Here is a 15269-nt window from a genome sequence, read left to right as displayed (position 1 = left end):
AACTTCCTGATAGCTTTTTCCCCATCTCCACTGAGAAAGCAGCTGATGAGAAGAGGGACATTGAGAAGTCCACAGACATATGGCACATTATATAGGCAGAAAATTCAGAAGCAGCAGATTATGCCATCAAAATATGTATGATATGATATGTCCTAATCTACAAAAAACCTGATGGCTCCCTAGGACACACTATCTACCAGAAAAAAACACACACCAACCGCTACTTACATGCACAATCACACCACCACCCTGCACAAATAAACTCCGTAGCCAAGACTCTCATCTCCAGAACCAAACGCCTGGCTGACAAAGACCACTTGACAACTGAGTTACAGAATCTCTCAAATGTGTTAATTGCCAATGGATACCAGCAAAACAGGATTACGAAGCTAATCCAAAAGGAAACACCCCCCAAAAACCAAGACACAGAAGAAAACAATGGCATGGCCCTCCTTCCTTATATCAAGGGCACTACAGATAAAATTAGCAAAATCCTCCATAAACACAATATCAAAACAGCCTTTTGCACCAACCAAAAAATAGCCAATATCCTCAGAAACCCCAAGGATAAAATCCAGTTGGAAAACCAAGGGATCTATGAAATACCCTGCAAAGTCTGCCCAGCCACGTACATTGGACAAACAAACAGACGAATAAATGCACGTATCGCAGAACACAAGAATGCCGTCAAAAAAGAAGAAAAAACTTCCTCTCTTTTCCAACACATGAAAGAAACAGGACACGAAATTAATTTTGCAGATTCCAAATTGCTCTTTAACACGGAACATCACCACAAGAGAATAATCATGGAAGCCATCGAGATAGAGAAACACCCTCACAACATGAACAAGCGTGACGACACATCCCGCTTGCCAGACATCTGGAAATTAGCCCTCCCCACAAAAACTGACACCAGATCCAGAGGCACACAGAACGCCAACACCAATCAACCACACCAGACCCAAACCCAGACCCTCTCCACAGATGAATTACTGACACCATCCAGTAGCCAATCCATGGTGGCACCTCCGGATGCTGCACCCCCCTGCAATCCCTACACAGATCTGGCTGACACAAGCCACAAAACCACAGCTCGCCCCTATACACGAAGCCAAGCCAAAGCACAACTAAGTGCAATACAGCCATCTTCTCAGGAAAACTCTTCACAAAGTTCAAGAGGTCAAGACACAAAGACTTTAGCAACTAATCCACACCTAATGACCCACCTAAGTGGTACTCAGGATATCACTCAAGAAATCACTCAAGGTATCTCTCAAGTAATTAAGGAACAAAAGAAGAAAAGGCACACTAGCCTGGGAACTTCCTCTCTGCCCAGAACATTGGAGGCTAGACACCACACCCCCTCTACAGTATTTATAGGAACTCAAACATTGAGATCCCGCTCTGTTCCAGTAACAAGAAGCCGAAAGCACCAGCCTGAAGATGACGAGTGAGACCTCGTCGAAACGTCGCCTAGACACCCCAACTTTTACACGGGAAGACACCCGAGGACACCAAAACCTGCATTCCTGTACCCGTGAAAATCTACGAAAGCATATATATATATATATATATATATATCACACAAACATATGAACGACATTACCACTAAAATCTCCAACAGCTTAAACAGCTTGATAGACTCTAGCCATTCTGCCATCCGTGCCCCCAGCTGTGTTGCTTAGCAACATTTTAATTCAAGAAGAATGGATGGAGATGAAATCCCTGCGGAGAGGGAAACAGAAATAAGAGGGCCGTTGACAGATGATCTGAGTTGTTTCTTCTAATATACTGTGAAGATCACCAGCTCTTTTCATGAATGATAAATGGACTGTATACAGATCAATGGATTCAGCAATAAACTGGAACCAGCCTCTGAATCTGAGGCGGTGCAGGCCAAGAGGCCTGGATAGTTACTCATTTAGAAGATTTGGAGTGTGTTTTCTTAAAGGTTTCACAGGAGGAAATTGATCTGAACATTTGGTCATCCCATCTTGCCTTTTTCTGTTGATGGCTAATAAAAAATAGCTTTGGAGAAAGAATCTATTCTGCCATGATAGATATAATTCTTCTGATCTCATTGTTTAAGACTGGCAGTAGCTAAGAGGAAGTTAATTTCTCAGTTGCTGCAATAATTCTAAACAAATTTACTTCCTAGTTTGTTAGATCTGTGCCAATTTGTGATGACCATAAAATCTAAATTTTAAAAAGCATAAAAAAACTTGAAGAGTGCAATTCTATGCATTTCTATTTGAAAGTGAGTCCCACTGGCTTTCAGTTAGTTCCCCCACACACACACACATATAGTGTTGTTGGCTAATAACACTGGTCAACAACAAATTTGTTGTCTGCGTTTTTTCAGCTGATTTAGGATGTATCTGATGCGCTGAATCCAAAAATCACATTGGTTTTGCTCAATCAGGTCAAGTTTTTGAGCTATGGCCCCATGTCTTTTTTTACATTTTTGTTCACATGTATGCTTGTGTGGAGCATTTTAGAAGAAGTTATGGGGGGGGGGGTAAAATGCCTTGTCAAATAATTGTTTTCATTGGAAATGATTATTTTAATGACAAGAAGTATTCAGGTCCGATAGTTCTGGGTGATTATGTCGAAAAGGGATCAGTTTGAAGTCATAAAACCTTGAAATCTTCCATAAATTGGTCCAGCAAAGCATAAAGTTGGGGGATCAAAACTAAGTTAATGGGGCAGCCGCCCCACGAAGCATCCTGATCTTCAATCAGCACATCGTCCTGTAGCTCATTGTGATGAAATTCCAGTGCCTATCTTCGGAGAATTTCCTGACATTAGTGATGAAGATGCCTCCAGTGTTGAAGGACATGAAGAAGAAGAAGTGGTTCTTGAAGATGATGCTCCACATCCATTTTCCCAAAAGGAGTTGAATGATCTAGTTCGTGACCTCAGCTTGTCAAAGGACTTTGCTGAACTGTTGGCATCCAGATTGAAGGGAAAAAATCTCCTCTCTGACAGTGCTCGCATCAGCTTCTTGCGCAACAGGCATGAAGAGTACCTCCGTTTTTTCTCGGAAGAGAACGACTTGGTGTACTGTGCAGATATTGCGCAGCTTCTGCTGAAGCTTGGAGTGCCACAGTACGAACCCAAAGATTGGAGACTGTTCACTGACAGCAGCAAGCGATCACTGAAATGTGTTCTGCTACACAACGGCAACCAGTTTGCCACTATACCCCTGGCTCACTCGAGTACACTGGAGGAGAACTATGAAGCGGTGAAGTATGTGCTGGAGAAAATTGGTTATGATCAGCATAAGTGGTTTATTTGTGTTGACCTGAAGATGGTGAACTTTTTGTTGGGACAACAGTCTGGCTTCACCAAGTACCCATGTTTTCTGTGCATGTGGGATAGTAGGGACTGTGCTCAGCATTACATGAAGAAGGACTGGCCTGTGTGGGAGGAATTGGTGCCTTGCAAAGAAAGGAACATCATCAATGACCCTCTGGTGGACAGAGACAGAATACTCTTCCCACCGCTGCACATCAAGCTCGGCTTAATCAAGCAGTTCACCAAGGCTCTGGACAAGGATGGTGACTGCTTCATTTACTTGTGCCAGGCTTTTCCAGGATTGACCATGGAGAAGTTGAAAGCTGGCATCTTTGACGGTCCTCAGATCTGGTAGTGAAGAACATTCTTGGCAACAATAAGGCCAGAAACTACGCAGAACTTGTCAACAACATGCTGACTGCTTTCAGAAACCTGGGCTGCAACATGAGCGTCAAGATGCACTACCTATTTTCACATATGGACTGGTTTCCTGAGAACCTGGGTTCAATGAGTGACGAGCAGGGGGAGAGATTCCATCAGGACATGAAAGAGATGGAGACCAGGTATCAGGGTCGCTGGGATGCAGTCATGATGGCTGACTACTGTTGGACTCTGAAGAGAGACCTCCCTGCCGCTGAGCATTCCTGGAGTTCCAAGAAACAGAAGTTCAAGCCCTGAAGTTTGAAAAATGGTGAAGCAACATGCAATTTACATATACTTACCTTTATCAATGCCCACCATTCAGTTTACAGAAAACCTGACCTGATGGAGAGAAACGGATGCCATTTCCTGATTCAGCAGTGCAAAAATACCCTAAATCAGTTGTAGAAATCTAGACAACATTCAAAAAGTAAAAAATTGTTGCCCAGTGTAATATATAACTTCAGACTATTAAACTGTGTGTCTGTTTATCTGAATTTCTAGAGTATTGATGACTAGAATTCAAAAACATTTAATCAGGAGGGAGAGGGTGATTAAGTCATTCTGTTCACAGTCAAACTCATACAAGCACAAGTCCACAGTCCCGTTCTCCATCCATCACAGCAATGAAATACATCACAGCAATGTCTTGCCTATCCACACATTCATAAGCCATTAGCCAAAGGTGAATGGAGATGTGGACACCATTTTGACCCAGATTAAAAAAGTTTTATTCATTTTATGCCCTTGCCCATTATGTTTAGATTATTCATATGAAATTAAGAACATAAGAATGGCCAATGACCCATCCACTACCCTGCTTTCACAGGGGCCACCCAAATGCCCAGAGGAAACTCTCACACAGGACCTTAGCACAAGAGCATTTCCCCCTCCTGTGGTTTCCAGCAACTAGCATTCAGAAGCATCACTGCCTCCACAGCTGCAGGCAGAGCATACCTATTATGGCTAGTACCCACCGATAGTCTTATCCTCCATTAACTTGTTCAATCATCTTTTAAAGCCATCCAGGTTGGTGGCCTCCAGTGGGAATGAGCTCCCCTAGGCTGACTATTTGTTGTGCAAATTTTAGCCATGTAAAGGAACTCAAGGAGAAGCTGTGGATTTGGGATGATTTAAAAACAATCAAACCCCTAATTGCCATGGTATCAATCAAGCCCCTTGAAGCATAGCTGTCAACTTTTCCCTTTTCTTGCGAGGAATCCTATTTGGAGTAAGGGAGTTTCCCTTTAAAAAAGGAAAATGTTGATAGCTATGCCTTGAAGTGTCTTGGTTTTGACTTTTTCCCTCACTCTACAGAATTTAACACCCCTTTGTCCAAGTCTGCCCCTACTCAGCAGGACAGCAAAGTCACATTCCTGGGGGTTTTGAGCCCACCTCACCTCATTATATTTGACATAATGCCTAAACATATTCTCAGGCCTAGGCACAAAGGAATCTACATGTCTGCACATGGTTTAGCCATTTCAACAAATGTGTTAAGGTGCTGGCAGCTGCTGCACATGCATGCAACCTTCTGAACTGTATGTCAGTTTGACCCATTTTCAGATAACAGAGCTCCAGAAGTTCAGCACTATGTGCACTTTGCCCCAGCTTCTGGTTAAAATATGTGCATTGCTTGACTGGCAGACACAGATTAGCCAGGATCTTGAGAGAGACTCGATTCACAAGTAATCCAAGCTTGTGTAGGAGATGCTGTTGGTGTGCACCGCACTCTGTGGTCCTGCATTCATTACCATGGTCACAGGAGCAAAGGTAATGAATTACCCAGCTAGCGCCATTCCTCCCAGTGGGGTGCAAATAGCATTGGAAAGAGTTCCACAATCCACTCTGTCCTTGTGGCCACATTAAGGTTACACCACAGAAGCTGCTCTTCAGTGGTGACTGCACATGTAATGGAGGCCACTGTGAGATCCCCAGCATTCATGCCATCGCTTTACCATCTGCCTCTCTGAGGTTCTGTGGTGTTGCAATTTTTCTACCAGTCTGCAGCACCACTAACCCATTAAAAGTGATAAACAGTTGTTTCTCTTGCTGTGCTTCCTGCTTAATTATGGAGGCTTCCAGTACAATATTGTGCATATTCATTTGCAGTTCTCAGAAATATGCTGGAGTGTGTGTGTGTGTGTCTTAAGAAAATATCTTGGGTTTACCTCTGTCTTTCTAAAAGGCTGCTCTTGCTAGGATTAACTAACGGCTCTTTCACTTTCCTATTTTTATAGACTGCAGAGAAGACAAAGCCTCGAAACATTCCTGTAAAGTAAGTTATTTTTAATATCCCTTTGAGAGAAAAAAATCAGGTTTAATGAACTTCAAGCAAAAAAAAAAAAAAAGAAACCCCACACCTGGGCAATAAAAACATAGTGACTCAGGTTACTCTGTAGTCATAGCCTTTTCTCTCTTTTTTTAAGTCCCTGATCAACAAGGACAGGTTTTACATTTTCCATGGCTCACTAATGGCTACAGGCTCCAAGTTGTCCCTGGTTTACATAAATTAATATGTGTCATCTATGAATAGCTGCTAAATGATATTATAATCACATTCAGTGCAGAGATCTCCTAGCCTTGAGGGGGAGTGTGCCCACGCTAAAAAGATTATGATTTTTAATTGCAATCTCTGGGAAGGTCTGACAGAGGGGAAATAACACAGAGTATGTAGGACACATGGGAATAACATTTTGCACCTATGTGCCTGGGCCCTTTCTAGCCTGTTGCTTATACATATGGAAAACGCTCCCATGTGCATGAAAAAAGCTCTGCAAGATGAGATAAGCAGTCTGCCAGACATTGGCTTCAAAGGCATCTCAGATTGTATTTACTCCATTGCTTTGGAAGCCCCATAGTTTAATGTTGCTGATAATGATGTAGAGCCCACAAAGTCTGTGGTGCCTCTCAGAGTAAGTTTATGCAAGCCCAACAGCAAGATCCTTTTCCCAGAGGATTTGCAGGAGCCAAACTACACCTTACTTCAGTTCATAGCAGTGTTTTTGCTATGGTTTTTAAATAGCACCTGCAGAGAGGTCTGACAAGAGCCATGGCGTGCAGGGAAAGGCAATGAGCAATTTCTCCACATATCACTGTCCTGATAAAAAATTACCACTACCACCCCACACCTTCAACATACTGTCAGCCACAGAAGGGAAGGTGCTTTGAGCATCATCTACTCCCAAACTGTACCTAGAAGTGTCTTAAGGAGTGGGTGGTGCACAATAGTCATGGTTTCTGTGGGGTTTGGATCATGCGAATGGACCAGCAGAAGTGTGAGACTTAAGGTGGTGGAGTAAGATTCAGGTGGACGGCCAACCAGCCAGACTAGATCTCCCCAACTCCATGTATTATTTATGCTCTCTTGCCTTTCTGTTTGAAATATTTTCTGAATGCATCCTTGGGTTTTGCTTCAATTAGTTCCCATGGGAGCAAATTAGGCATATTAATTACATTCTGCTTGGTATTTTTGATATGTTTTATTAGTTTACCCACCTGTGCAAAGTTACTATTTTCCCATTAAAGCTGCAGTTCTCACAGTGCAATGTAAGCCTCTTTAATGAGGCTGTTTCTACCAGGGGGTCTAAATGCCTCTCTCTCCTTGCCTGGCTTACACACAGCTCTTCATTGTGGCTGCCTACACACCATACATTTAAAGCACATAGTTTGCCCCAAAGAATCCTAAGAACTGCAGTTTAATACCTCACAGAGCTACCTTTCCCAGCATCCTTAACAAACTACAGTTCCCATGATTCTTTGGAGGAAAGTTTGCTGCCTGAGTCTCCCTGCTTTTTGTCATGATTGAGTTGGCACTGGAGAAAGCCCCTAGTTTTCAGTGGGCACACACCACTGAAATTATGTGTGTCAGCTTCTCAGTAGGTTGTGTATGTGTGTTGTTTGCTTCCCCAGTTATCCCAAACTTCAATTTAAATCAGATTTGTGGGACTGTAAAGTGTTTTCTGCATCCAAAACTAAGAGTTGTCACTTGTTGAGTTGTGCATCCTTACTTTGGGTTCATGGAATCTCAGAATTGTAGAGATGGAACCCCCTACAATGCAGAAATATGCAGCCATCCCATATAGAGATTGAACCTGCAATCTTGGCATTATCAGCATCATGCTGTAACCAACTTAGCTACCTAGGCTGTGCCAAACCAAACTATACTTAGAGTAGACCAAATGAATTGATGCATCAACATTAATTATGCATTGATTTCAGTGGGTCTGCTCTATGGCTAATATTGAATACAACCTTCAACCCTTATTATACTTTGGAGACATTTTCATGATGCAGTGAAGCACATTAAATTCATAGGACTATAGTGTTTGGGGGGGTCATCTTTTCCAGGGGTTTTGAATTCAGAGGCACATTTAGAAATCTAAGAAACTGTTGTAGTTGCCACAAAATATTCTGAGGGGGAAAAGGTGATGCTCAGGACCCCTTCCCATTAAAAAAAAATTAAAATTGAGAGAGCTAGGGACCTTGAGGGACACAGGGGGTTGTCTGAGGTGCCCATGGATGTAACATTAAGGACACCAGATTTAGTCCAACTCCTTCCCAGTTCAGGGTATACAACAAGGATGGAAGCCAGTAATTCCTGAAGGACCATACCTGGTTTATGATGCAGATTGCAACTACAGCATCTCTGATACTTGGACCCCCACTCTCTGCTTAAATACCTCCAATGAAAGAGAGCCCATCACCTTTGCTGTTGAAAATCTTTCCAGTACTTGGAAGTTTCCCTTAATGTTTACCTGAAATCTTGCTCCTTGCCATTTCCACCCCTTGACTGTACTGCTGCATTCTGAGGCAACAAAAGGATTGGTCTGCTCTGTTTCCTTTACTGACCTCCCTCCACACTGTCTGTTAGCATAGACAGACTGGCCAAAAGCATTGGCAGGTGTGGCCAATGGGCATAACTGGCTTACATTCATTGATTTCAGCAGGTCTACTCTAACTGGGTTGAATACAACCCATTGAAACCTGGGGAGCTGCTTCACAGAACATTGGTCCATCTAATTCAGTGTTCCTAGTTCAGTGTTGTTCACACTGACTGGCAGCAACTCTCCAGAGTTTTTCAGAAGAGGGCATTCCAAGCCCAGGATGTCCAAGCATCCCATGACAACTAATAGTGCCACAGAATACCTTGCCAGTTTCTTGAGTTTCATTCTGGAAAGCACATGCAAAGGTTTCCCTAAGGTGATGATGATTGTTGTTGTTAGTAATAATAACTACTTCAGTGTAGCAGTAGGAAAATGCTATGCTAGAAGACATGCCTTTTGTAGAAAAACAAATGTGTGTGTGTGTGTGTGACAAAGAAATGAAGGCTCAGCTTGTGTGGGGGAAGTAGGCTCCCCCCCCCAATGCTGTCACTTCTGTTGTATTTCCAAACATCATCAAAAATTCCCCTTGAATGTTAATCTTCTTCAGCTGCGCTCAGCAGTGTTTAGTCGCTTCCATTGTCACCACAAGTGAAAGATGCCCATATTCCTTCTAGCATATGTGACTTATCACATACATTTTTAAAAACAGGGTTCACTTATTAAGACATATGTGATAGTATACTTCTGGAAATGTGAATGGCTGTTGGCTTAAAGCCACGCACTAATAAGTTGAATTGAATCTAACTACAGTTGACATCTGCTACAATATGAAAGGGAGGGGGGTGGATGAAAGAAAGGTTCTCAGTTGTCATTAGTGTAAAAAATATTCTCTGCACTTACATGTTGCTGACATCATGGCTGTCTGCTAGAATCAGATTTCATTCAATGTTAAGGAATCGTTTAACACTGGGTTTGGGTTTTGAAGCTTTGCAGGAGTACAAAGGAAGTTCTTTGAAGGGGCGGCATCAGGATTGATGTGAAAATTAAGCACTTCTCCGACTTCCTTAGAGTAGTGTTTGAACCTGGCCACATACTTTGATCAGGATGTTCAGGCTTTGGGGGCTGCTGTGTCTACCACTTCAAGGAACAGTGACTTTTTGGTAGTGGCACCCAAACAGGGCAATACTTCACTGCAAACGAGTCAGTTAACCTCGTCATTCTGTGGCCACTTTCACATGCCATGCAAAGCTGTAAACCAGCCCTTGCCAACCCGGTGTCCTCCAAAGGTCTTGGACTACAATTCCCTTCAGCCTCAACTACAGACCCTCCAAGTGTCCCTGTTTTCCAGGGACGCCCCTTATTTAGAGAAGCCATTCCGGTTTCCGATTTGATCCTGGAATGTCCCGCTTTTCATTGGAGAAATGTTGAAGGGTATGGAGTTATCTGACCCCAGAGCTGTCTGAAGACAATCCTATATAGGGAAGTTTTAAAAAAATGTTTAATGTTTTATTATGTTTTTATATATGTTGGCAGCTGCCCAGAGTGGCTGGGGCAACCCAGTCAGATGTGTGGGGTATAAATAGTAAAATTATCATTATGGAATGAGACGTCCTATTTTCATCAGAGAAATGTTGGAGGGTATGCAACTAGCATAAACTGTGCTTTTGAAAGATGTAAGATCAGTGGCTGCCAGCACCGATGACTACGTTCTACCTCCCATGCTGGAGGCAGTATGCCTCTGAATGCCAACTGCTGACAGAAAGAGCAGACTGTTCTTATTCTCTTATGCTATGGTGGAGAATTTCAGTAAGCCACTTTATCTCATTCCTCAGTTTCAAGTATCTGCTGCTTTTATGGCTGACTAACTTATTGGCTATTTCTATAATTAGTTCTATGGTGGCTTATTGTTTGAATGAGGGGACACGGGTGGTGCTGTGGGTTAAACCACAGAGCCTAGGACTTGCCAATCAGAAGGTCGGCGGTTCAAATCCCTGCGATGCGGTGAGCTCCCGTTGCTCGGTCTCTGCTCCCGCCAACCTAGCAGTTTGAAAGCATGTCAAAGTGCAAGTAGATAAATAGGTACTGCTCTGGCGGGAAGGTAAACGGTGTTTCCATGCGCTGCTCTGGTTTGCCAGAAGCTGCTTGGTCATGCTGGCCACATGACCCGGAAGCTGTACACTGGCTCCCTCAGCCAATAAAGCGAGATGAGCGCCACAACCCCAGAGTCGGCCATGACTGGACCTAAGGGTCAGGGGTCCCTTTACCTTTACCTATTGTTTGAATGAGTATGGGGAACATAGTAATTTGCCGTTTTCTGAGTCTGAACCCCGGGCTTTCTTGTGCTGCGACAACTCCTTGGTTTGCCATTGAGTTGCTTCAATCTTAGGATTTTGGAGGCAAGTAAATGTTCTGATCCAATAGTAGGATACACTCATATAGCTCTTTCTCATGCAGCAAAAAATGACCAGGCATGTCTCAACCTTGCTAGATCCTTCTACAGAAAGCCCAAGGCCTCAGGGGACTTTGCAAAGCTGGTAGTACTTCCAAATGATTTGATAACCCCTACAGGACAGTCAAGCAGACCAATTAATTTAATATATATTTCTATGTGTTGTGTTGGGTTTTTTTAAAAAAAAATCCTGTTAATAGAGATAGGTCTTTGTATCCCTCTGGAACCAGGCAATGTGGATAGCCAACATTATTTTGCTAACCAGGGAGCACTTAGGATACTAGAGAGCCATCCTTACCTCTTGCCCATTTCTTTGTGACAAGGTAATGAAGGTTGAGGGTAAAAATAACCACCCCTTTTTGGCTGGAACTGCAATAGCACAAGCTGGCTGCTACTGAAAACTATGTTTGCTGTATTTCTTTAACTTGTGTTTATGGAGGATAAATCGTATCAATGGCTACTGGCCATGATGAGTATTCTCTGAATCCAAGGGAGGGTAGAGTGCTCTTCCACTTGCAGATTTCGCACAGGTATCAGCTACCTAGGTGGCCACTATGAGAAGCGGATGTTGGACTAGATGGGCCTTTGGCTTGATCCAGCAGGGATCTTCTTTGGTTCTTGAAACAGCATCTTTTTTCTTTCTTTTTCTTTACTGCTTGTTATTCCTGCAAAGAGTTTTTAGAAAGAAAGGCGGGGGGGGGGGGGGAGAAAAAGCAGATCATCAAGTCTTTTTGTGACTGTAGGCAAAACATTCTTCTATCAGAAGATTCCCACTAGAGATATAAGAATGGTCAATAGAGTTAATCAATTGAATATTGTTTTTCCACCCCACCCAGCTCAGCTTCAGATGCCAATATAGCCATGGTTGTCTGTGATAATTTGGTCTTAGCTTTAGTCAATTTGCCATTGATTTACACTACAGTTGGGTGGCTGTTGTTTTTTGAAGGATGTTTTGCAAAGCAAATGGCACTAAGGGTGTTTAACTGGGTTAAGTGGACCAAAGCAATGACAAGAGAATGTTGGGGCAAGGCTGCAAGACCTCAAAGAAGCGACTTCTGTTTCTCCCTATTTCTCATTTTCCCAGTCTTAGGTTCAATTCACTCCTAGTATACTCATTTTTGTAAGCGAATTTGCCCCATATGCAGATTTTTGCAAGCACTTTTCGCAAATATAATACATTCCTGAATATAATGCAATGTTATTTTCACTAATATATATGCATTTTAACGCACATAGTTTCATAAATGCAGAATATTCTGCAACATGTTTTGCATAATATTTAGTTTATCCATCAGTTTATGGAGTTGCAGCTCATGTTAGTTCTACTCAGAGTAGATCCACTGAAATTAATGGAGATGTGTAACTTGGGTTCGTTCACTTCAGTGGGTCTACACTGTGTAGAACGTAGTTGGATACAACCCAAGTAAAGGGAAGAGTTTGTCTTCACTAGTTACACAAGAAAAAGATGTAAAGCAAACATGAAGTTGCACCAGATCCAAACCCCATTCAACAGCAGGGATACTGCTTTGTCCAAACAGGGCAAAACAATCCTTTAAAAGAGTGCTTTTTGCCGGGTTGCTAATTCATACAGAGAAGGATTTAGGGCACTGTGACCAGTTCTACCGCACGGGGAAAGGGAGCAGCTTCCCAAAATTTGTAAGCACTGAGACATGAGAGCTCTAGGACCCTGCTGGAGCCTCACATCTTCTCAAAGCCCAGTGACTCCCTTTGGGAAGGCAGCATGAGGGCTGGATATCAATTTTTGGCCTCACTCAGGACATCACATGCCCAAACTGAATGGGCTTAGGATCCAACCTAATTTCACACACCCAGTCCCAGCCCTGCCACAGCTGTTTTGGTTGACATTCATGGGCCTCAGCTCAGGTAGCTGAGCTCCATCTAAACTGGGATGAGCAAGATTGCAGTGGCGTAACTTTTGCAGAGCCAGGGTTGGGGACTTAACTTCAACTGATCCTGCAAGCAACCAGCTGAGCTGGATCTTGCTAGGCGATTGCCCCCTCAGTCTTTTCTTGTGGAAACATTGAATCACATCTGAAATTGCAATACTATTCCACACAAACACATGCATACACTGAGGTTGTGTACATACCATACATTTAAAGCACACATAAACACAAAGACTCATGGGAACTGCAGTTTGCCCTTCACAGATCTACAGTGCTCAGCACTCTTAGCAAGCTAAAATTCCCAGGGTTCTTTGGGAGAAGCAGTGATTTCTTTTCTGGGGTACGCAGTGGTACACATATCCCTAAACATTTTGTGAATCTTTGTACTTTTGTCCATTTTCTGTATTTATTTTCCCCGATTTGAACTATAAAATGGTATTTTCTTGAGTCAAAATGAGAGTACCCTAAACATTTTTTTAGGGGGGGGGAGCACTGGGGAGAAGATATGTGCTTTAAATGCTCTTGAAATGTATGGTGTGTACACCGCCTTACTCAGTGAAATCTGCTTGCATGTGTATCTCAACAAGAAGCTTTCACCTTTGCCTTAAAAGTCTAGCAATTCTATGTCAACAACTTTTATATTTGCATGAAAAAGTGAATGAACATTACATTGTCTTTCCTTACATTATAATTAATAAGTAGGGTTAGAAATATATGTAGATTTCCTTTCCCTCCCCTCATCTCCTCCCCACTTCCATTTAGGGTCAACTAATACAAAAGAAAGAGGAGAAACTAGCTAAATGTTTCAAAGGATAATAGCACAGCAAGGTTAATTTTGCTTTGTGCAGCATTTCCAACAATTGAATTGCCTCTTATCCTCCCTCCAGGGTCGCTCCTGCGCTAGCAATAATTGAGGCTGATTTTATTGGAAAATCACCTCTGGATGAGAAACATACTCTAGAGGAAACAATGCATGGGAACAAATTGGCTTTCTGGTGCCAGGGCCATGTTGGGCTGGCCAGCAGAGCTCTAGCTCCCAATCTGTCTGTGCGTTCATGCAACAAATTCATTAACAACCCTTCTGGTGGGGTGGAAGACTCGCCATATTTGAAATGTTTGCTTTTGAATTGTTTTTATTTATTTATTTTCCCCTCCAGAAGTTGTCAGATAAGAGTTTAGTGAACAAACTCAGCTTCTTCATAATATTGCTTCCTTTTTTGAATAATAATAATAATAATAATAATAATAATAATAATAATAATAATGTGTTAATTCTGGTCAGGAAGTTGCAGATAATATTAATTTATTGATTTATTATTATATTTATATCCTACCCTTCCTCTACAAGGAGCCTAGGGTGGCAAACAGATATGCAGTTAAAAAGTGAAAAGCAAAAATAGATTAAAACACTGATCTTCAGCCAACAAACGCCTGGGTAAGCAGGAATGTTTATGAATTCCTCCTGCAAGTTGATAATGATGGTGACAGGTTCACATTCCACAACCCAGGGACCCAACACGGAAAAGGCCCTGCCGTGGATTGGTTCACCAACCAGACAGCCTTTGCTGGGGGCATCACCAACAAGGCTTCCCCTCCTGATCTGAGTCTGAGATGGTTTGTACTGGGGAGGGCACCCTTTTAGGCAGCTTGTACCAGAAAATATACTGGCGCAGAGAATGGCAACCTTTAGGAAGAGTGCTAGTGGACACATTTAAATAGTAGTTCTTTGGGTGCCAGTCACAAAATGGCTGCTCTGGAGGAGGAGCATGGCAGAACATAAAATAGTAGCCAAATCTTGAAGGAGCAGAAAAAGGCAGGATCAAGAAAGGTGCAGATTTGCCCACCATCATCGATCAAGTTACTCCATCAATGGAGGAAAGGGTACATACACCAGTCACTGCCATGCTTGCTCATAGTGAGAAACTCTTTATACATCTCTGTTAAGAAGTGACAGGAGGGAACAGGTCCAGTCCCACCACCCAGTAAAATGTTGGCAAGTTTAAGGGTGTGTGGTCAGTACAGGAGAAGCTCAGCCAAAGCAAACAGGAAGTGAGAGGAAGTACAACCACTTTTCCCTTGCAATGTGAACTGTTGAGGGAATATTACCTGTGACCTTTTGTGGACCTGGGAGGGGATGCCTATGGCTACAGTAGCATCCATAGAAGCCACGTTGGCAACGCCTGGCTTTGAATGTTGGAGCTGGGCCCATGAGGGCTGCGTCCAAATCCCAACTCGCCATGACACTCTCTGGGGCACTTTGTGCTATCCACACACACTCCTCCTTTCCTGCTTCTCAGGGTTGTTGTGAGGGTAGAATAAGAGTTGCCCTTCTGCCCCACAACCCTGGCTCATTGGGGGAAGGGGAGATTG

The 15269-nt window shown here is 42.9% G+C and overlaps 1 protein-coding gene and 1 long non-coding RNA gene across 14 annotated transcripts in view; one reads left to right on the top strand and one right to left on the bottom strand.

The window, feature by feature from the left end:
• AFF2 (ALF transcription elongation factor 2) overlaps positions 1-15269 on the top strand; it is a 383311-nt gene that overhangs the window by 297062 nt on the left and 70980 nt on the right. For all 13 annotated transcript variants that reach the window (XM_083722703.1, XM_083722708.1, XM_083722709.1 and 10 more), the window contains one exon: positions 5958-5995. In XM_083722703.1, the coding sequence (XP_083578829.1) occupies positions 5958-5995 (38 nt within the window). The remainder of the gene's footprint in view (positions 1-5957; positions 5996-15269) is intronic.
• The window catches only part of LOC310837074, a 41269-nt gene continuing 37296 nt past the window's right edge, over positions 11297-15269 (bottom strand). Inside the window, exon 3 of the long non-coding RNA XR_014560408.1 lies at positions 11297-11647. This is a non-coding gene — a long non-coding RNA (uncharacterized lncRNA). The remainder of the gene's footprint in view (positions 11648-15269) is intronic.

This window comes from Podarcis gaigeae, assembly GCF_964106915.1.
Source record: "Podarcis gaigeae genome assembly, chromosome: Z".
NCBI classification, from domain to species: domain Eukaryota; kingdom Metazoa; phylum Chordata; class Lepidosauria; order Squamata; family Lacertidae; genus Podarcis; species Podarcis gaigeae.
This window is presented reverse-complemented; position numbering and strand designations above follow the sequence as displayed.